The sequence below is a fragment of the Microtus pennsylvanicus genome, chromosome 4, assembly GCF_037038515.1.
Source record: "Microtus pennsylvanicus isolate mMicPen1 chromosome 4, mMicPen1.hap1, whole genome shotgun sequence".
NCBI lineage: Eukaryota > Metazoa > Chordata > Mammalia > Rodentia > Cricetidae > Microtus > Microtus pennsylvanicus.
The window spans coordinates 39,193,342-39,214,925 of record NC_134582.1 but is presented as its reverse complement, the minus strand read 5'-3'; the positions used below and the strand labels follow the sequence as shown (position 1 = coordinate 39,214,925).

The 21,584-nt window shown below is 37.1% G+C and overlaps 1 protein-coding gene across 1 annotated transcript in view; it reads left to right on the top strand.

Annotated features, from left to right (window-relative positions):
* Spink5 (serine peptidase inhibitor Kazal type 5) overlaps nucleotides 1-21,584 on the top strand; it is a 63,843-nt gene that overhangs the window by 10,165 nt on the left and 32,094 nt on the right. The window contains exons 5-13 of the mRNA XM_075971125.1: nucleotides 8,499-8,626; nucleotides 10,411-10,474; nucleotides 11,542-11,669; nucleotides 12,809-12,875; nucleotides 15,395-15,522; nucleotides 16,865-16,952; nucleotides 18,567-18,694; nucleotides 19,889-19,970; nucleotides 21,342-21,469. Of these exons, the coding sequence (XP_075827240.1) occupies nucleotides 8,499-8,626; nucleotides 10,411-10,474; nucleotides 11,542-11,669; nucleotides 12,809-12,875; nucleotides 15,395-15,522; nucleotides 16,865-16,952; nucleotides 18,567-18,694; nucleotides 19,889-19,970; nucleotides 21,342-21,469 (941 nt within the window). The remainder of the gene's footprint in view (nucleotides 1-8,498; nucleotides 8,627-10,410; nucleotides 10,475-11,541; nucleotides 11,670-12,808; nucleotides 12,876-15,394; nucleotides 15,523-16,864; nucleotides 16,953-18,566; nucleotides 18,695-19,888; nucleotides 19,971-21,341; nucleotides 21,470-21,584) is intronic.

Sequence of the window (21,584 nt, the reverse complement as noted above, 5' to 3'; positions counted from 1 at the left end):
CTAAGGCAGTTAAAGTTCCTTGACCTTCACATGTGCCTACACACATATACACACACACTTACACACTCACACACACCACATCACATCATATCATATTACATGATGCATATTACATTACACAGATACATACAATAAACAAACAAGTAAATAATCAAATCAGATCTAATTCAGCTAGCGAACTTGAGTCAGACTGGAGACATGGCTCTATTCCCAGAATGTTCTACTCTCAGAACCCCTAACATCTGTAACATCTGTAACTTCATTTCTAGGAGATCCGATACCCTCTTTTGTCCTCTTGTATATCATGCTGCACACATATACATACAAGAAAAACACCCATACACATACAATAGAATAAGCTACCTGAAAAAAACAGAAAGCTAATCAAGGACAAGTCCAGGCACAGAAGACCCTCTCGGGTTCTAACAGAAAAAATAATCCTAATCCTCTAGAGACTCTCATAAGAGAGGACTCATTACCACCTCATTCTACCAGGTCAGCATTACTTTGAAACAATAACCACAGCAGGAGATTGTAAGAGCTGGAAGCTACTGACAAGTGTTAATCAGGGATGTGGAAACCCTAACGAAAGTGTAATCCACAGCCCTGGGAAGAAAAAGCAATCTGCAAGTGGAAACAAGATAAAAACGCAAAGTTCACTAACAACAACAACAAAAATCTATTAGTCTAGCACAATATATTGATAGAAAAGAGGGAAAAACCAAGCAAAAGATGTTGAAAGGGAGTTAATAAAATCCAGTAGCTGAGCTAGTAACTGTTTATGTATAAAGTGTCCCTGATGGAGAACAACTATGGAAACAGCATCATGTTTAGAGATAAGAGAATAAATATTTTGTCCTTAAAATTAACGAGAGAAAATAGTCGCTTATTCTTTTTTTTTTTTTTTTTTGATTTTTCGAGACAGGGTTTCTCTGTAGCTTTTGGTTCCTGTCCTGGAACTAGCTCTTGTAGACCAGGCTGGCCTTGAACTCACAGAGATCTGCCTGTCTCTGCCTCCCGAGTGCTGGGATTAAAGGCGTGCGCCACCACCGCCCGGCTAGTCGTTTATTCTTAATATTTTTAGTGAGCATTGAGCTGGAACTTCTAGTCACTGTTAGACAGTTTTATTGAAATAAATACACAGTTCTTGTAAAGGCAACAACATATCTATAATTTCAGAATTATGATATGATACATATGCATGTAAATTACTAAGTGCACACAAAAGCAAAACCATTAGTGCTAGTAAATGCATATAGAATTGTTTCCATGTACAAGCCCAGTTGTAAAAACCAACTGTACTTCTATGCACTAGCAATGAATAAGTCAAGATTAACACTATTAATTTAAATCTGTAGACCATAAAATGCATAATAGAAAGTGTGTGGCTTATACTGCAAAATGTCGCAAAGAGAAATGAAGGATTTAGACACAGTCATGTACCATATGTTCAGGAACTACGAGGACCTACAAAATTATAACAGAACCAAAACACCCATTGTCTAGAGACCTCATAGGAATCCTAGCATCACAGCTCAATGTTATGTTCACATGACTATGGTGCTACTGGGCTAAACAAACCTATGCACTGTCGACTATGTAAAGCATTGTCACAAGCCAGAGTCATACATTTAATTCCTGTGTCTCTTGATTACATCATCTTACTGGTTTGATTTAATCTTCTGTTGTTCTGCTCATAATGATCCTGGAATCAGTTGGTGTGTGTGTGTGTGTGTGTGTGTGTGTGTCTGTGTGTCTGTGTGTCTGTGTGTCTGTGTGTGTGTCTGTATATACCTTTGTGTTATATACTTTAATAAAGTAGATCATACCATGTAATTTTCTATAGTTATATCTGTGATGTTTTTACAAAGATAAGATCACCTAAGCAAAGTAATTCTCAGCACATGGTCCCACAATTAAGTGATACATTGCCATGAAGTTTGAGGCTGAGATAACCCCTTCTCATTATTTTTAAAAGTCAATATTTTCAAGATAGCAACTTTTAAAAAATCTATTAATTCAGCATAAATTATGTCAAAATAGAGTCATGATTACTTTCTTTCTTTTTTTATTTATTTTTTGATTTTATTTTACTTTCCATCCACAGTTCTCCCTCCCACCCTTCCTCTCCCCACCCTTCCTCCAGCCCATCCCCCATGCCCCCTGCCAATAGGCAAGGGCTCCCATGGGACATCAACAAAGTCTGACACATTAATATTTTAACAAGGAAATTGTACAGTTGATCCTAGAAGTTATATAAAAGGGTTGGAGCATTTAATAAACAAATTCAAATTGAACTATAAACCTATAGTGTCAAACAATGCAAGGTTACTCAGTATCAATAGAAAGAAACTTGGAATTCATACCTTAATGATAAAATGATGGGTTCAGCATGTCATCTCATGGGTTGAAGTATGGAATTACATAATTAAGAAATAGCACAGATTTCTCTCTCTCTCTCTCTCTCTCTCTCTCTCTCTCTCTCTCTCTCTCTCTTAATCCAAATTTCACTTTAATCATAGACTCACCATAGAACCCCATAAATGCAATCCTAGGAACCTAGTGAGTGAAAAAAAATGTCTCCCCAATGTCAGACATGTTGCATGCATGGAAGTCTTGCTTTTAATATTTCAAAACTTTAATCAATCCAAGGCATAAATGTCCAGAGGTGAGCTGATAAATAATATGCATGAACTGGAGTAACATTAAATAATAGGGAGGAATGTGTGACTGTCAGTGTTACAAATGGATGAATCTCAGAAAGAATTTACAAAGTTAAAGAAATTAGAATTAAACAATCATATTTACAAGTCCATCTGTATGAAACATTCAGAAATAGCACATTTTGTCAGGAAGATACTCTGCCGTTGCCTAAAGCAGGATCTAAGCAATAAGATTGTAATGGCCCTGGGGAATTTCTAACGTAGATGGAAATATTCCCAAACTAGTGTCTGGTGACAGCTTTACAATTCTATAGATTTATTTGAAAATCACTGTGTTATTACTTGAGTGACTTTTATGATACATAAATAATACCTCTGTAATGTTACAACTTTTTCATTTTTGGAGTAATTGTAAATTATTATGTCTCACAAAAGTTTTCTAAATCTTAAGAAAATTAGACTGTAAAACTCTTTAGATAGTCATTTAGGGAGGAACTATCACAGATTAATATGTCAATTAAAATAATCTTTATGTATTCAACATGTTTATTTCATCATTAGCATATTTGTGCAGTCGTACATCCATTTTAATTTATATGTATTAGCACAAATTTTGTACAGCTATTTTTAATTATAGTTCTGTATTTTGATCATCCATTTAGCATTCATGCCAGTAATATTATCTATTGTTTGCATCTTCCATGGCCTTCAGATCTTACCTCTGTTTGTTCCTGTTTACTTTAATACTTTGTTTTTTGATGACTATTATATCAATTGTTATTTTTTAAAAGACCCGCAAATTAGCATACCAAATGATGTATTTTCAAACATATGTTATTTTACTTTGTTCTTTTTTACCCTTCCTTTAATAGTCCTTCACCCTAAATCTTTATTTTCTGCCTTTGTGTCAATGTGACATTAACATGCATTTATGCCACGTGTGCACCAATTATGCCTTTATAGTCACATGGGTATCATTGATATACTTTTTTATACTTCCCTCTTCCATCCTTCAAGTTCTCGTCTTCCACATATGCTTTCTACTTCATCACACACAGATAAACACAAAGAGATATACGGATTAAGACAAACACACACACAGACTCATACAGTCATGCACACACAGATACACCATACAGAGACATATACAAATACAGAGACTCATGCAGACACACACAAATATACACGCAGACACATGTGCACAAAGAGACACACAGAGATATATACAGATATGTACAGAAAAAGAGACACACAGAAACACACACAGATACACATACACATTCATATATACAGATATACAGGCACATACAGACACATAGAGATACACACAGGCGTATACATGCACACACACACAAACACATGCACATATAGACACACATACCTACACACACTCATTTAACATAATGGTGCCCACCTGCACTCCTATTTTTTTTAAATGTGATTATTTCATTCTTACTGCTTAATAAATTTCCATTTGTGCGTATGTCACATTTTCTTTACCCACTCATCTGTCAATGAACATCTAGGGTGCTTCCATTTTTTAACTATTGTGACTAGTACAACAGCAAACATGGCTGTGCAAATATTCCCATGGTATGTTGATCAGGAGTCTGTCGGGTTTGTGGGCAGGAGTCGTAATAGCTGGTTCTGTATATTTCTATTCTCAGTCTTCTGAGAAGCCTGCAAAGTGATTTCCATAATGATTATATCAATTTACATTTCATCAGGAATATGAAAATATTCCCAATTTTGCTAGATTTGTTAATAGATTAGCATATATAAAATATTAGTAATTGACAGTCTGAGCATTCTTTCCATAGGCATTTCAATTGTCATTATTAACTAAATAATTCATAATACTCTCTAATTCAAAGTAATGTAGTACATTATTTTATTTTCATAGAGTGTTGTTATATTAGATCTAAATGTTAATGAAATTTGGTTAGGAAATATAGACTATATGATAATGGTTATTCAGGAAAATTTGGCTTTTTGTTAACAAATGTATACTTTACTTTGATAATTTACTTCATATGTTTCATAAAATAATATTATTTGTTTTCATTTTGTTAGTTTTCTTCAAAAATCTACAAGATTAATAACCTTATTCTTCCTTAATGAATAGTTCTCTTAGTCTTTGGTAATGCCTATTATTCTAACTATTGGTTTATCTAATGTTATTACATAGTTTGAATTATTTGGGAGAGGGAGGGCTTATGTTGGGGGAGTGTATGTTTATTATTGTTACACATTCCTCGTCCCCTAATTCTGTTTTACATAATGATCTGATTAATCACTAATAATGCATCCAGACTGTGGCTAAGATTTGCATCTACTCCCTGCCTATTCCCTTATTTTTGCATATTTTTCTTACTTTAATTTTAAATATTTGTATGCCTTACTTATTTTTACGTCTTTAGATCATCTCTTTGTAATTAATCCAATTTTGGGAAAAGAACATGAAATTAATTAATGTGTTTTATGTTTATAATTGATCCTCTAGTTAAATAGCCTGCCAGAAAAAGACCCCACCCTTTTATAATTTTGCTTTTTATTGGACTTACTCTTTGTATTTATATAATGTGTTCTGGCTTCTCTTGCCTCCACTCTTTCTCTCTCACCATGTTTACATCCCCTTCCTCACATTCCTATATTTTTGTTCTTTTGTGACCCAGTGAGTTTAACCATCATAAACCTTTTAGTTTTTAAATTTTCCCTGCAGTCAACAAATCATATGTTTTGATATTACTTTTAAATGACTCAAACACTATGTCCTTTCTTTGTGGGTTTAAATAATTTACCTTTTCTGTTACTTCTGCTACAGTCCAACTTGTTTCTTTTGTTTTTCTTAATTGTTATCTTCAGTTTTTAAAATCATTTTCAAATTAGTTTATTGTTTTCAATTTCCCATTGGTGGCCATTTAAATGTAACATACACACTTTTCCTGCAAGTATGATTGCCCCAAACTTAAAATCCATATATTCAAATATTTACAAGTTTAGCTCATATCTGTCTCTATTGTTGATATCTGACTTCTTTCATAATATGAGCTAATTTCTCAGCTTACATCCTGGAAATCTGCTATTCTTCAAGAAGCTTGAGGTTAACGAGATAGATTTTAGCATTCTGTTGTTAAAACTGTTTTTATCTTTCATTTTTCATAGAATCTATGAATTTTCCTTATTGTTCAGACGTTTGTACTTCTACTTTCTCCCATTTTGTGAAATTTTTATTTTTGTTTTCACTAGGCTTCTGTGTTTTAAATATTTCATTGTTATTGCCTTTTAGAAGATTCCCTGGACCTCAACATCTAACTTAAAATCTATTATCTGTTTGAACATATCTCACTTTTATTCTTTGTATTGTTTTATTTATTGCTATTTAAATCTTTTCTAAGTATGGACATTCTATTATATATTGTTGTTTCTGTATTATATATTGTCTTGTTTCATAATAAAAGTACCTTTTATTTTCTGAAGAATGCTTGCACCTTTGGTAAATTATTCTTCTATTCATCCTGACAATTTCCTCTTCAGCTGATTCATTGTTTTCAGTAGACAGCATTTCTTTGACGTTGTTTTATTTCTGAGATAGGTACATATTTTAAACATTAAATATCATAACAGCCCTAGCTTTCTTCCTCCCAAAATGAGTTAATGTTCAAGATCAAGCTTCTGGTGAATGGATTGTTAGGACAAGGAATAAGAGCAAGAGCTGAAAGTTCTGGAACCTGCCCAGTTGCTGCCTCTCTTCCTGGTCAGGATCCATCTGCAAGTGCTTGATAATTGTCAGCATTAGAAAGAGGTGTTTTCTGTAGGTTGTGATTCACCATCCTTGGAGTCTGGAGGACAAGGAGGTGGAGTAATAAATGCCTGCACCTGTTCTGTAACCTCCCAGCTGGCCTTTTGATTCACCCTGTTGTCCCCCAGCCAACACCTGTGACCTAGTATGCTGCCCTTGGTTTTTCTGGTGAAGGGCAAGGGCCACATTGTTCTATGTCAGTCACTTTGATCCACAGTTTCCTATGGATGTTTCTACACCTTATAAAAATGACATCTTATAGAAAGGCAGCTGCTCACCTGCCCTTTCCTCTGTGACAACCACACTTTCTTCTGCTGCTCAAACAGCATGATCCTGCTCCGACAAATCTTTGCCCTTTTCTGCTCTTCCTCAACTCTCTGCGGGTTGGCTCCTTCTCACTAATATCACTTCGCCACAAAAATAATCTTTTCAGAAAGAAGTTTCTAGCACTTTGGCATTTCAGTGAAGCATATTATAGCTGTGTCTTGGGCTTATTTTTGCAGCACCTACCATGATATGAAAGTGTTGTTTACGTGGCTGTGATCTTCTTGTTAGCATACAAAACACCTCAGAACAGTATTCTAGCTCTGTTTACAATGCAACCCTACAAAACAGTAGACTTCCCAAAGTCTTATAAATTTGTCACGAATTTTCTAGAATAAGTGAGAAAACAAATGAGTGCAATAACATGTATGTGAGTTTATTTCCTTCCTGTAACTTGTCCTGAACATGGGACAGTTAGCAGGAGGGACGATGCTGTCATTTTTCTTGCCGTTTTAATCTTTTACCCTCTAGAATTCTCCAATCTGATCCTCTCGCTCTTAAATTCACTATAATTGCATACATTCTGTTTTTTATATTTGTGCTCTATTAAGTCATCACTGGCACATATCATATGTTCTATACACACTATTGAAATATCTTAAAACCACCAAAAATTGATTCTCAGTGTGATATTGACAGTAAATGGAGCTGGTTTTAGGTGGAAGTTACACTGAAATTACACGACGTAATTTTTGTTAGCTTATGTCACAATAATTATTTCCAAATCACGTTTCCTAATTGTTTCTTTGATCCTGGCCTTGAATGTGGAATGTGGGCTGGGTGTGAGTTCTCATTTTTCACATGAAGAAAGTGGGGTTCAAAGAGGTGAACTGAGTGGGTTGCAGACCTAAGGTTGGAATACTTGTCTCCAGTTACTGCCGGGCACACTTGTTTTCTCACCAGACAGGTTTGTCCTCAAGCGTACGTCACGCTCTTACAGCAGTGACCTGGAGATTTCTATCATCACCCTTGAAGTTTAGTTAATTCGCATTCCCTGGTTGTGAGTAGACACGGCGTTTTAAATAACAACAAGATCACAAACCATTTTGTGTTCAGATTTTCCTAATTAAAGTGCCTACATTAAAAGCTTAAGTATCTCTGGGGCATGAGCAGCTGGTGAGATTATACCCACTCTGTCAATGGGGATACTTCAGTATAGACTGGTTAAATTACCTTCTCAAATCACACAGCGGTAGCAGTAGAATGGGGAAGCTGGAAATCTGACTTTATCACTATCCTAATGTATAATAATGGAACGTTTCCATAGTTAATACTTTACAGAGGGTTTCTATGCCCATCGTCTGCTGGGGCTCAATATCACTCTGTGAAGGCAGAATGTGGCTGAGACACAGTATGTTCAGTTTCATTATTGAGGTCTTGGCCTGTCTCATTCAGACAGTAGGTGGCTGAAATCATACAGAAATCTTTTCTTCTCAAATCTAACCCTATCTCTGCCTTCAGACTACATTTCATTGTCAAGATTTTTTTTATTGAAAAAAAATTTCCGCCTCCTCCCATTTCCCTCCCCCCACTCCTCTTCCCCTCCCTCTCCAGTCCAAAGAGCAGTCAAGATTATTTTTAGCTCGCCGACCTTCACATTTATTTTTTTTTCTGCAGCGAGTGATGTTCTGGGTTTAAGATACTAACTTATTTGTGTATTCTAAGGGATATTTTGACTTTTTGACATTCTTCAATTATGTCTCACACAGCTGAATTGTGAGGATTTCAAGCAAAGAGGAAATGATGGGAGTTTTATCTGTACCTCTGATGCTTCTGCAGTTTGCGGCACAGATGGGAAAACATACCGCAGCAGGTGTGAGCTGTGTGCCGAGAATGAGTGAGTATTCTATGGAGCAGACGTGATGTCTGCGCAGTTACATGACATGCCCCCCCCACCGGCAGCATTTGTAATTCATCTGCTGCAAATTAATCTCTAATAAAATGTGTGCACTGCTTCCTTTTCTACTCTTCCAGGGAAATGTACATAGTAAAACATTTCATATCTTACAAAGCACTTCTGAGTGCAAGCATTTTGGCAATTACTGCAGTCTCTGTGAAATAAACAGGACATGCAGATCAAATGCATACATATAAATAGATGCTATATACACCCAAGCATGTGTATCTATCTTCCATCATCTATCAGTCTGCTAATCTCTGGTTATATTCTTTTATGTGTAGAGTGTCATCATCATCAAATAACATTTAAATGATCAGAAAATTAAGATATTGTATAGAATGTAATTGGAATTTTTGAATATTAAAATATTCAGTAGAATATTTCAATAGAAATATCTATTCTATGCCAAATAGATATCACATCTCACTGGCCTACCTTACTCCTGTGTCTTTCCTCCACCCTCGATGCTTATTATGGTTATTAATTTTCTTTTACAAGCAAGATGCACACCTGCTTTGCAGCCTCCATTCATGACCTCGAACTTGAACACAATGACCAATATTCAATAGGCTAATCGAGCAATAATTACTCTTTGAGATCCTTAATACTTTGTCCCTTCTTATAAGGCTTTCACCAAAACAAAACTGCAGTTAGCCCTTCTGATCTATTCATAATTGCATTTCCAGACTGCTAAAAGTGTGAATATATAGAAATACAAAGCCCAGGACCAGTGAGGTGGCCAGCAAGCTTTACAGTCTGAGTTCTATTCCCAAGACCCACATGGTAGAAAGAGAAAACCAACCTAGTCTGTTAAACCCTGCCTTCCATCTGCATGATGTAACAAGAACACCCACCTTTATCCCTCACACTAAAAAATAAATTAATAGATCAACACATGAATAAAGCAATACAATTTTAAAATAGAAAAGCTAAATAGGCAAATAAAGAACATTCTACTTTCTCTAAGGCATGCATCTTATAATACTACTTTAATCACACTGAACATTTAATTCTTACTGTATCATAAGTGAGAGTTCCTAGTTTAAATTTTTAAATCTCTGATCGTGTGATACTTTCTCCCAGCATGCCATATGACTCTGTGTTGTTTCTTGCTCTGACTTTCAGAAGACATAACACACTATTCCAGGTTACTTTTAATACTTCCTGTCTGCCTGTGTATCTTGAAAATCTGTTTTTCCTATTAACTTTCCATTTTTAATTTTGTCTGAGCTTTGCATTTTTTATTGTTATCCACATGCTGAATGATAAGCTTCTTCTATAGAAAGTGGAAATTATTTTACAATTATGCTTCTGTTTTCTGTGTTCTTTAAAGTTCTACTAGACTGAGCAAAGTTAATTATAAGACTTTGTGTGCTTTCCATGAAAAAATAAGGTATAATAAATTAGCATAAAAGAGTCCTATAATGAAATCTAGAAAAATTAAAATTGAACTTTTTATAAAAATTAAAAAGGCTACCAGAAGCAGAAAAGTCCTTAGAGAGGTACCAACCATGAGCCTGAAACCTAACCCTCCAAGATGATTCTATTTCCTTGTGATTTTTTTAAAGTTATAAACAGGGTCTTTCACTATGCAAGCTAAGTAAATATTAAACCATAACATTGTTTTCAGGTACAGAAGGCATTAGAATACAGCAAGGAGGGAGACAGGATGGGCAATTCTATCATCTTAATTTCTGTGTCAACAAACTTTTTGATTCCAGGAAAAACAAGAAACAAGTTGACATAAGAAGTGAAGGCGATTGTGGCAGCAGCAGTTTCGAGAAGGTAAGGACAAGCGCCAGGCGGGGAACACTGGCTTCGGTGGGAAGCTGTGGCTCTCGGCCGTCCTGTGTTTAATACAGTTCCTCATGTGGGGGTCACCCCAACCGTACAATTATTTCATTGCTACTTCATAACTATAACTTTACTACCACTATGAATTGTAATGTACATGTCTGATAGGCAAGATACCTGATATGTGAGCCCCCTGTGGGGATCTCAACTCACGAGTTGAGAACCAGCAAGCAAAGACAAAAGCAGCTGTGCTTCTCCTTAGGTTGGGATGTTAGGAAGGGGTGCTTCTTACTTTTCTGAAACTCTGCATCCTTTCTATTGATAGGGAAAAAACAAATGAGTTCTTGAAACCAGATAACCAGATCACTTTACTCTGATAGTAAGAAGTTCAACTCTATTTCTGCTATTAAAAAAAAAAAAACAAGATGGGAGGGAGAGAGAAGAAGGAAAGGAAGGGAGGAAGAAAGGAAGGAAGGAAGGAAGGAAGGAAGGAAGGAAGGAAGGAAGGAAGGAAGGAAGGAAGGAAGGAAACTAAGGAAATTGCCCGAGAAGCGAGCAAATGGACATCATATGTCTCCATCACTGCCCCAGAGTTGAAACCTCGGGGTGGCCACTCACCGTGAGGAACCCCTGAACTGAACACTTATAGAAATGAGATTTAACTAAGTAGCTATTTTCTAGCTAAGGTTCTGTGAGCTTTTGAAGTTAGAGGAAGATGGAAAGCACCATACAGATCACATTTAATTTCCTAGTTGAATGCCGATTCTTATTTTCACGGTTTGGTCCCTGAAGCTGCCAGCCTCCTCCAAGGCTTTCAGTATTCTCTGTTTTAAGGTCCTCTTTGCCTTTAGCACCTAGGACATTGCGAACAGGTTGAGAGCAAGGACAGTGATCCACTTGAGTTCTAGCACTCTTTTCAAATAAGCAAAGAAGAAAATGAACAGTTCTGTACTTAAATGCAAGTGACCCAGATCCACAAAGCTCTTTCTCTGGGACCAGCATTTGCTGAGCATGGTATTGCAAGCCTCTATGTGTCATCTCCTTTCCCTCTTCTCTAGGATGTGTGCAGTGACTTTCGGGCCTATGTGCAAGATGGAAGACTCGGATGTACACGGGAGAATGATCCAGTCCGTGGTCCTGATGGGAGGACCCATGGCAATAGATGCGCCATGTGTGCTGAGCTCTTGTGAGTAGCATCCCCAGATGGACATATGAAGAGGCCCTTATTTCCTGCTCTGAGAGCCCCTGAGTGATAAAGTCCTCTTCATGGTTCCTGTGAACATTTGTCTTTATAATGTGAAATAGGTCTAGCTACAAGCTGGACTTCTTGTCTTTTTCTTCATTTTACTACAATATTTCTTAAAAATAATTTGAAACTTCATCTTAAAATGTATAGTGCATTTAAAAAACATAGTGTTTCATAATATAATACGTTTAAGACTTGAATGGTAAGGCTAGAGTAAATAAAGAGCAGGGAGAATTGACTGAAACAAGTTTTGTTTTAAATGCTGTAATGATATCTAATGCCTTATACATTGATTTTTTAAAAAAAAGACTGACTTAGAAAGCACTTAAGTATTGGATAATCAAAATTGGTCATTTGATGTGCAGTGTTCCTTTGGGCTCATGTAGGGACCCTCACTGGGCAATGATACCTAATTTTAAATAGTACTACAAAGTGATAACAATAATAATGAAGATTAATAGGATAATATAGCATCTGTTCAAACTGCCCCAAATCCTGTAGCTCTTTGGCTTAATTTATTTATTGTTTTAAGTCCGAATAGACAAGGAGGACCTCACTTTTCTAGAGGGATTTCCTCAGGATGAGCCCGGGACAGCAGACTGAGACTCCAGATGGGTTCCAGATGAATTCAAATTTAGCTTTTAGAAATAAATAACCCTGCTCTGATGTAAAGGCAAATCAACATCTGGTTTAACATTTGGCCCAGAAAGGTGTGGTATGGCAATACCTGAAAGGCTCAGTTTGGTTTCACCCTTGTCAGAGCATTGTTTCAAGGCTCTTGGTTCTGCTTGTTGGAGGGAATTTTCCTGGCAATCTTCTGTTTGTCACTCACGGTGGCACACCCAGCTGGCTCTGCAGAACAAAGCTCCTAATTGACGGGCCGTGAGTCAGCCTCACACCCTTCCTTATCTGTGGCAATGTCTAGGGCGCCAGCATCCAACACAGGGAAGTGTTTGCCTCCTGTGAGGGGATTGGTCTCAACAGGTTATGGTAAAGGATGTGGAAGTGTTTAGTGCCTCAGAACAGGGTGGACACTGAAAATAGGCCTGGACCGTAAGAGGATTCTGTTCCCTTGACAGTATAAAAGAAGCTCGAGAAAATGCCACACGTGAGAGAGAGAGCAGAATTCGGCGAGATGCTGAGAAGGTAAATGGTTTGCTGCTACAATGAAGCCTGTGAGCCTATACTCACTTGCATCTTTGAAGGAACAGAATAATGTCATTGTCTCATATTACTGCATGGATTTCATATTAATTAGAATTCCTCGATTATCCTATTTCTAGTATACTTATCAGTTGGGTCATTTGAAACCAGCTTTTCTCATCTAAAGTTCAACACATATCATTCCTACCCTTTATTTTCTTCCCCTCACAAAAGGAAGGGAAAAACAAATTTTACACACAAAATTCCATTGATCTCTTTTCCTTTTATAAATTTTTTTCAGGTTAGCATAAAAACAGTTACATGGTGACAGCTTTATACATATGTACCAGTATACTTTGTGTTTGGTCATTTTTATCAGTTCTCTCTCTCTCTCTCTCTCTCTCTCTCTCTCTCTCTCTCTCTCTCTCTCTTTCTCTCTCCCCCTCTGTGTGTGTGTGTGTGTGTGTGTGTGTGAGAGAGAGAGACACACACAACCATTTTGCTTTGAATACATTTTTAAAAACTTGTATAAAACCTTATACATAGCATTACTGGGTAGGAAAATTTCTAAATAGTTCAGTCTTTTAAGCAGTGTATCTAATAGTGCTTTACTCTAAAATTCTATTAAAAGAAATGGACTTCTTATTCATTTTTCTATGTGGTCATTCTTCAACTAAAACCCTTCTTGATAAGGTCTTGCTTCTGCTTAAATAAAGAGATGGTAGCTTAAAAATACTCTTAAAATTCAGTTTCATCATATTTGTTTGATGTTATAAATTCAGCCTTGGCATCTTAAATCCCCAGGGTTATTAAACCCCTATTTCAATGGGAAAGGTAGCATTAATTTAACTAACTCACCAGACTTTTGCTAGAAAGAGGAGAAACCTGGATTTTGGTCTTCATTCTGCCATGCTGTGGGCATTGAGAGCAAAGGACCTCCTCTCTGGGCCTCAATTTTCTTGTCAGAAAAATAAGAACATTGGCTAAAAGACCTCACTCTTACCTTCTGGTTATGTTGTATTTTCACCTCCAATACCCATAATTCTCCATGGACCATTAGTCAAAGATGGAATACCAAGCTTTGTGTGAGCTTTGTGTATTTCAGCCTGGAACTCTGGGCTAACCTGTCATGTTTCCCATCTATTGTATGTAAAAAGGGTTGTTTTCTAGCAAGTCCCAAGCATCCTAGCCTCTTCCTTTTGTTGGCCAGGGTCACTAAGCACCACTGGACTAAGCAGGACTGCTTTTCAATGACGGCTCAATGTCTGCCCTGTAATTAACCTGTCAGTGGGTTGCTCACAAAGTGCTTCTTCAGAATCTTCTTGAATGAATCATAAGTTATAAACTGGAATTATTATTGTTGCTGTTATGGAAATCATAGAGCATTGATTTTATGGCTGTGTTATGATGATCAGGTGGCTGCTTTGCTGCTTATTCCAAATTTGTTACCCAGAAAGTGTAGAACATACATATCACTTCTTTCAAAACAGGTATCTTATTCTAGCGCAGAAAGGATTCTTTTTAAAAAAGCATCTTCAGAAAGAAATTTGAACTAAAAGTGCAAATTAAAATACTTAGCTAGAAAAATCTCACTATGTAGGTGGTAACATCGAGGTTCCAAAGGTGCCATGACTTTGTTAGTGTCACGCACTGAGTTAGATGCACAGTGCAGTCACCACTTACGCTTTTTCTCTGCCTGCTGCTTACGCTGCCTTGGCTGAGGTGAGAAGTTGAAAGTCACACAGTTAATCATTGTTTTTATAGATTGAGCTAGAGCAAAACAATGTAGGTTAGTTCACATAGAGGTCCTCAAGCCTAGTACTGCTTGTATTCATGTGTGCGTGTGTGCATGTGTATGTGCATGTCTCTGTGTGTGTGTGTGTGTTATTCTTTACCAAACAATAGAATTCAGAAAGTTCAGAATCAAATTATCAAGATGACTGGCAACAAATCATTTTTGCATTTTTGAATCATGTCTGTTTTAGAACTTCTAGGTAAGGAGAGTTTGTATTGATCAAGGTAGAGGGGGTTATATTTTCTCTCTCTGAGATTTTATCACCTACATAGTCAGAAATGAATAGAGTCAATAGAAGCAGTATTCATTTAATGGCCGGATATCACCTTGCTCCTGTCTCTTTGCAAATGCTACATTGCTCTTGACTTTCAAGTTACATTAAAGCAAATTTTCAAAAGTTCAATATTCTCATTCAGTTGGGCTTGTGTGCGAATATCATGAAAGACCTTTTTATTTCCCTGAATATTTGAAAACAATAAGAACTGCTTTTAGCCTTACTGTTTCCACGGCTCCTTTACTTTAACAAATAACCCACACAGATGCTACGAGTGTCAGTTAACTTGGCAAAAAAAATCACTTTTAGATAGTTCTCATTTAGATAGTGCTTGTGTTTCTCAACATTCCCAGACTTGTCGTTATGTGATTATAAATCTATTATTCAAAATGCCAAGATTAAAGACCAGAAAATGACAAATATATTTGCTTGTTTTCTTTTCCCACCCCAAAGGAACTTTGTAAGGAGTTTGAAAACCAAGTGAGAAGTGGAAGACTCTTTTGTACCCGTGAAAGTGACCCAATCCGTGGCCCTGATGGCAAGATGCATGGGAACAAATGTGCCCTGTGTGCTGATATATTGTGAGTATATCAGCTACTCCTCAATTCACGGGGAAGGTGGAGAAGCAGACTGATGGATGAGTGACAGCAATTGGGAGTGAAGCTTTTTGCCACTGTGATGTGTTTGAACAGATTGATATCCTCCTAAAACCATAAGCCCATCTGGCAAATGGTATGTGTCTGTATCTGAGTACAAACTAATTCCACTTTCCTCTTAGAAAGCAGGCTTACAACACCTTCCGTGACTCTCTTGAGTTTGGTTTCTTCGTGACCTTTTAGTGAACCAGTCATAGTACAGAATGGGGAAAGACTTTATATTCAGTAATTAACTAATTGTGTAAGGGTTGACAGGACATTTTCAAAAATTCTTTACATCCATGGTATCATCTGAGACCATAAGTCACAGACAAAGGCTGAATCCACAACACAGCTCATACAGGCCTTGCTACACTGCATATCCTTTGAGTTATGAACTTATGTTTTTCTCTTTGTTTGTTTTTTTGATAAAAGTCTGTAGTCCAGGTTAGGCTGGAATTCGCTATTTAGCTCAGACTACTCTCAAACATGTTACAAACCTCTGGCCTTAGCCACCAGAATGTTGGACTCACTAGTGTGAGCAAACACATTGAGCTGAGTATTGTCTTAATGCAGGCGTCTTTGTATTCGGAGAAGATAGCATCCCCTTTCCCTGTAGATTGTATGTTTTAAGACTGTCTACGTTAAATAATTCCTCCTACTTCCTAGTTGAAAATCAATCTTCATAATCCTTAGTTATGGTCTTTCATAACCATCATCACAATCGGCAATTATCTAATTACCTCTAAGATTATTGGTTGACTTTTACTGTTCTCTCCAAGGCTGTAAATTCTAAGAGAACAATGGATAGGTTTGATTTGTTTTTTAAGACTGGGTGCATTGTTGTCCCCCAAATTAGGTGCTAACAGAATGATGACTGAATAAAGTGCACATGAATGACAACCCTGCTGTCCATAAGGTTAAAGCTTCCAGCGAGGGAATGCATGGGTCTATGTACACACATTTACATGTTTCAAAACAGAACGAAATCTATTCAGTAAAATAAAATTCCACAATAAAACACCAACAGATATAAAGCTTATTACCTCCTTTAAAACATACAATTTAAAATGGGGAGATTTAAAAGTAAGGAAGATAGAAAATATTTATGCACATAAGTATGTACTTGTATGTGCATATGTATGTGTATGCATGCAAAATGAAAGGGCTTTTTGGAAATATGAGGTGCCTCACCAACATCAGGAAAGCTCCAGTGCTCAATCTGTGCCTAGTGACGATTGGGCAACATGAAGATATGAAACATTATCTCTTCATTTTGTTTCTCCAGCATGAGACAATTTTCAGAAGAAAAAAGTAAAGCAGAGAAAAAACAGAGAGACGCTGACGAAAGGGCTAAAGCTAAAGTGGAAATTGAGGTAAGGATTAGTGAGCCAAACTAGCTGTGACTTTCGTTGTGTTAAGTGTGTTCAAGCATACCACTTCAGAATACATTGTCAATATTAGTTAATATTATTCCCAATCCTGAAAATTTTATTACAGTTATTGTTCTACGCTTAAAACAGAATTACAATGCTATATATCTACATCCATTTGGAGGAAAACACCAAGTCATATTAGTAAAATAGTTCCACATTCTAGACAATTTTATAGCAATTTGACAAAACTTAGAGGCATTTGGGAAAAGAGAACACCGATCAAATAAATGCTCCCACCAAAATTACTGTGGGCACCCCCCCCCCCGGTGTGACCTATTCTAGATTAATGTGGGAAGGCATAGTTCCCTGTAGATGGTGCTACTCTCACTCTGGTAGTCCTGGGTTCCATGAAAAAGTAGCCCGAAGAAGCTATAAGGAACTATCTAGTAAGCAGTGTTCCTCCAAGGATTTGCTTCCGTTAATGCCTCTGCTCTGACTTCCCTCGGCAGGGGCACATGACCTGAGAGTTCTAAGTTGAAATAAATACTGTCCTTCCCAGTTGTTTTCAGTCATGGTGCATTATTATAATAATAGAAAACCTCCTACTACTGTAGAAATCCTACTCAATCCAATTTTTGTAATTCTTTGGTCTTCTATGGTATGTTGATTACAGTTCTACAAAGCAATCCGCTGCCTTCTGTCTCTGCTTGACCCTCGTTTTCACCTTCCATTTTGCTCTTAATCGTATATTGCCAAATCCTTCTAATACTCCCATTTAAATGTGTTGAAATAGTATTTTATTTTTCATTTGTGATCTCTTCCTACCTTCCTCTCCCCTCCTCTTCCTCCCTCCTTCCCTTTTAATAATATAATTAATTTCTTTAAGGTTAATTTCTATTCATTCAAAGCATCCACAGACCTGGTTATCATTGCTTCTAAAACAAAGATGTAATACTGTTATGCTTTATTATAAATATTTATCATGGTCTCATTTCATAAGAGTAAAGCCTAAATTCCTCTCAATGTTTGCATATTGTAACTGGTTTTCAAGGCACCTTTTTAACCTCTTTCAAAACCTCCCTATCATTACCCAACTAAATCTTGAACTGCCACATTTATTGAAATGTTATATTGCCTCAATTAAATATGCCAGTCACTGTCTCTATGACTGTGACAATGATAATAGCTTTTGGGAAAGAATTTACCTTATGATTTTCCTGACTATATGCTCAGAATAAAGCTAAATCAAGAGTGCTTGGTACTTTGATGAATCATTCTTTCATTTGTACTAGAATATACTTAGTTCAGACCCAGCTACATCTCTTAATTTTGTGTATGGCAATTACTTATTAGTCCCACTTGTCTAGAAAATGAAACTAAAGCATTTTGCATTTATAATGATTTATAACATGTTTATTAATAGTATGACTATGAACACAGTTGCTGCATATGAACATTACAAGGATGGAATTATAACATTTTAAAGTCCTAAATCTTTAAAGTATTGGTTTTCCCCATTTATTCCTCTTGCCCAATTTAACTTATAAGCAATGCTGAGAAATACAGATGTAGCACATAGTCCTGCACCTAAAATGTCTCATCTCCCTTGTCCAGAAACGCTGTAGTGAATTCCGGGATCGTGCAAAGAATGGGACACTTTTCTGTACCAGAGAAAATGACCCTATTCAAGGTCTGGATGGAAAAACACATGGCAACTTGTGTTCCATGTGCCAGGCTTTCTTGTGAGTATGGAGTTTTGAGGTGACAAAGAAAAAGTCCTTACACATGACCTAAGAGGACCAGCTTGTTTCATTCACGGGAAACTGACTCAAAATAACAAGGCAGTTTTCCGTGTAGAGTAAGCTACATGGAAAATGTTAGTAATATAAAGCTAGGAGTAAGTGCTTATCGTTGCTTGCTTTAAGATGCCTGTTTTCTGTTTCTTAACCTGGGAATTTGCTAAAACATGAACCTGAATAAATATTGGAAGAATCCTGTGCAAACCTTCTAAGCATTTCTAAGATGGTTAAATTCTAACACTGGGACTGATCTGAGTTAAGGTCCACAAGCAAACATACCACATGCAACCACAAACACCTGTAAATTCACCTGAAATAGTACTTTCTATGCTGTGAAATTTCTCAGCACGTTAGAGTTACTACCTCTCTTTCACAGTTTAGAATACCCTTCACATTATTTCACTGACCTTACATGAAGTACTTGATTATATTTATAATACAAAAATATTTTGTTTTCATTGATAGCCATATATGTTTTAAATGTTACCAATTAACTGTAGATACAATATAATTTTGTTATAAAACAATTTTAGTTTTTTTTAGCACACACACACATATATATATATATATATTTATAAAATCAATCAATAATTGGGCTATATCCATGTAATGCACTTTTGTGTTTTCAATAAAACAGTCAGGTATGAGCAATACATTTAAGCGCAAATGAAAGCAAGATGTGAATGATATAGGAGATAGACCAGAAATGTGAGAGAAGGCATTGGTGCACTCTGACATGAGAACATTGCTGAGATGGCTCTGCCTCTCATCTTTCCTGATAATAGAGAAGATGTTGTCAGTTTATTTTTCGAAGGTCTTTCTCAGCCTCTAAGTATAAAGCCATCACGAGTCCAATGTTGATGTTTCTTTGATGAAAACTGATGGTCTTTTTCTCACCACAAACAGAAAGACAGTTAATAGAAAGCGTGTTTACAGAGCTACTACTGCCACCTCTCTTTCGATGGGGGAAAATCTGAAGATGTTATGGGATGATAGCACATTGCAAGGAGTTTTGTTACCTCTTGTTATTACACAGTGATAAAGGGGCCAATCCTTCCTCCCCAGGCTGAGAAGGAAGAAGAAAGGAGAAATGAGCAGAAATCAGTGGATCCCTTATATTTATTTATTTTTATGCAGCAAAGCAGAAGCTGAGGAGCAGAAGAATGCTGAAGCTGGAACCAGAAGCAGAAGAGGATCTGAAGGCACAGAAACATATGCCGTGAGTGGGGCCTGACCTTCATGGATGCTGTGTGAAACTGACACATTCTTCCTGTTAAGAGCACATACTAGAATGGGAGGAGAACTTGACCTTTACTCGTAGTGTTAACACAAAGGTGTTAGCCTTTGCAAACTACTTTCCAGGGGGTCGCTCCACGTACCCTTCTTTTGATGGAGTCTTGTAACTTCACAGCTGAATTATGAGTTAAAAGCATGCTTTCAAAAAAGCATGACTTAGCTGGGCAGTGGTGGCACGGGCACTCGGGAGGCAGAGGCAGGTTGATCTCTGTGAGTTTGAGGCCAACCTGGTCTACAGAGTGAGTTCCAGGATAGCCAGGGCTGTTATACAAAGAAACCCTGTCTCAAGGCGGGAAAAGGGGGCAATCACACACACACACACACACACACACCACAGCAAGACTTAAAAGAGAGTTTAGCATTTACTTTATGTGTGTATGCCTGTGTCTGTGCATGTGTGTATATGCACATGTGTTTGTGTGTGTGTTATGTGTGCATGCCTGCTCCCATATATGTGTCAGTACATGGTTACCAAGGAGTACATATGGAGAATAGAGGTCAGAGGATAATTTGAAGGACCTGGTTCTCTCTTTCTACCACGTGCATTCTGGAGATTGAACTCAGGCTTGGTGATAACTGTCTTTACACACTTAGACTCCATCAGGTCAGAAAGCATGATTTTTAAGTGTGAAATGTTGCAAAACTCATCTCCAGAGACTTGTATATCTTATCATCACCTGTTGTTTTGATGATAAACATCTCTTACTTTTCCCTCTAGACTGTCCTTTCCCTTACACTACCATTGAGATACTACAGAAACTATCTGCATCTTGACATCTTGCTTAAAACCCACACTTTAGGTCTAGGGAGATGACTCACAGGAACAGGTGCTGGGTACCAAATTTGACACCTTGAGTTAAATCACTGGAATCTATATTAATAAAATAAAATAAAGCTGATGTGGGCCATTGTAATCTCAGCACACCTATAGTAAGAAACTCTTTAACCAGATGGCCTGGAGTACTCAGGCATGCAACAACAGAATATAAGAGAGACCTTGCCTGGACAAGGTGGAGGATTGAAGGCAAGGACCAACTCCTGAAAGTTTCCTGTGACTTCTGTGATGTGTGTCTTGAGACCTTCACACACACACACACACACACACACACACACACACACAAACACCAATGTTTATGCTTCTTTCAAAGTTTAAATCTACTCTAGGCTAACCCACTATTTATCCTAAAATTAAAGAGCCCCTCTCTATTAAGAAATAAACATTGATATGTCAGTAACTTTTGTATTCTGACAAAACATGTGTTGATTAACTCCACCTTCTCCCTTGACCTTGCAGAAGCTGTGTGAAGGATATCGCAAGGTCAGAAAGAATGGACAACTATATTGCACCAGAGAGAATGACCCAATCAGGGGCCCTGATGGGAAACTCCATGGCAACACATGCTCCATGTGTGAGGCTTTCTTGTGAGTACAGTAGGGGGCCGCTAGACTTGTGCGGGGTCATGGGAACTATCATGGGAAGATTTGGCTTGAGGGTCTTCAAAGTGGAGATAAAAAATGCATTTTCATTGTCTAAGTA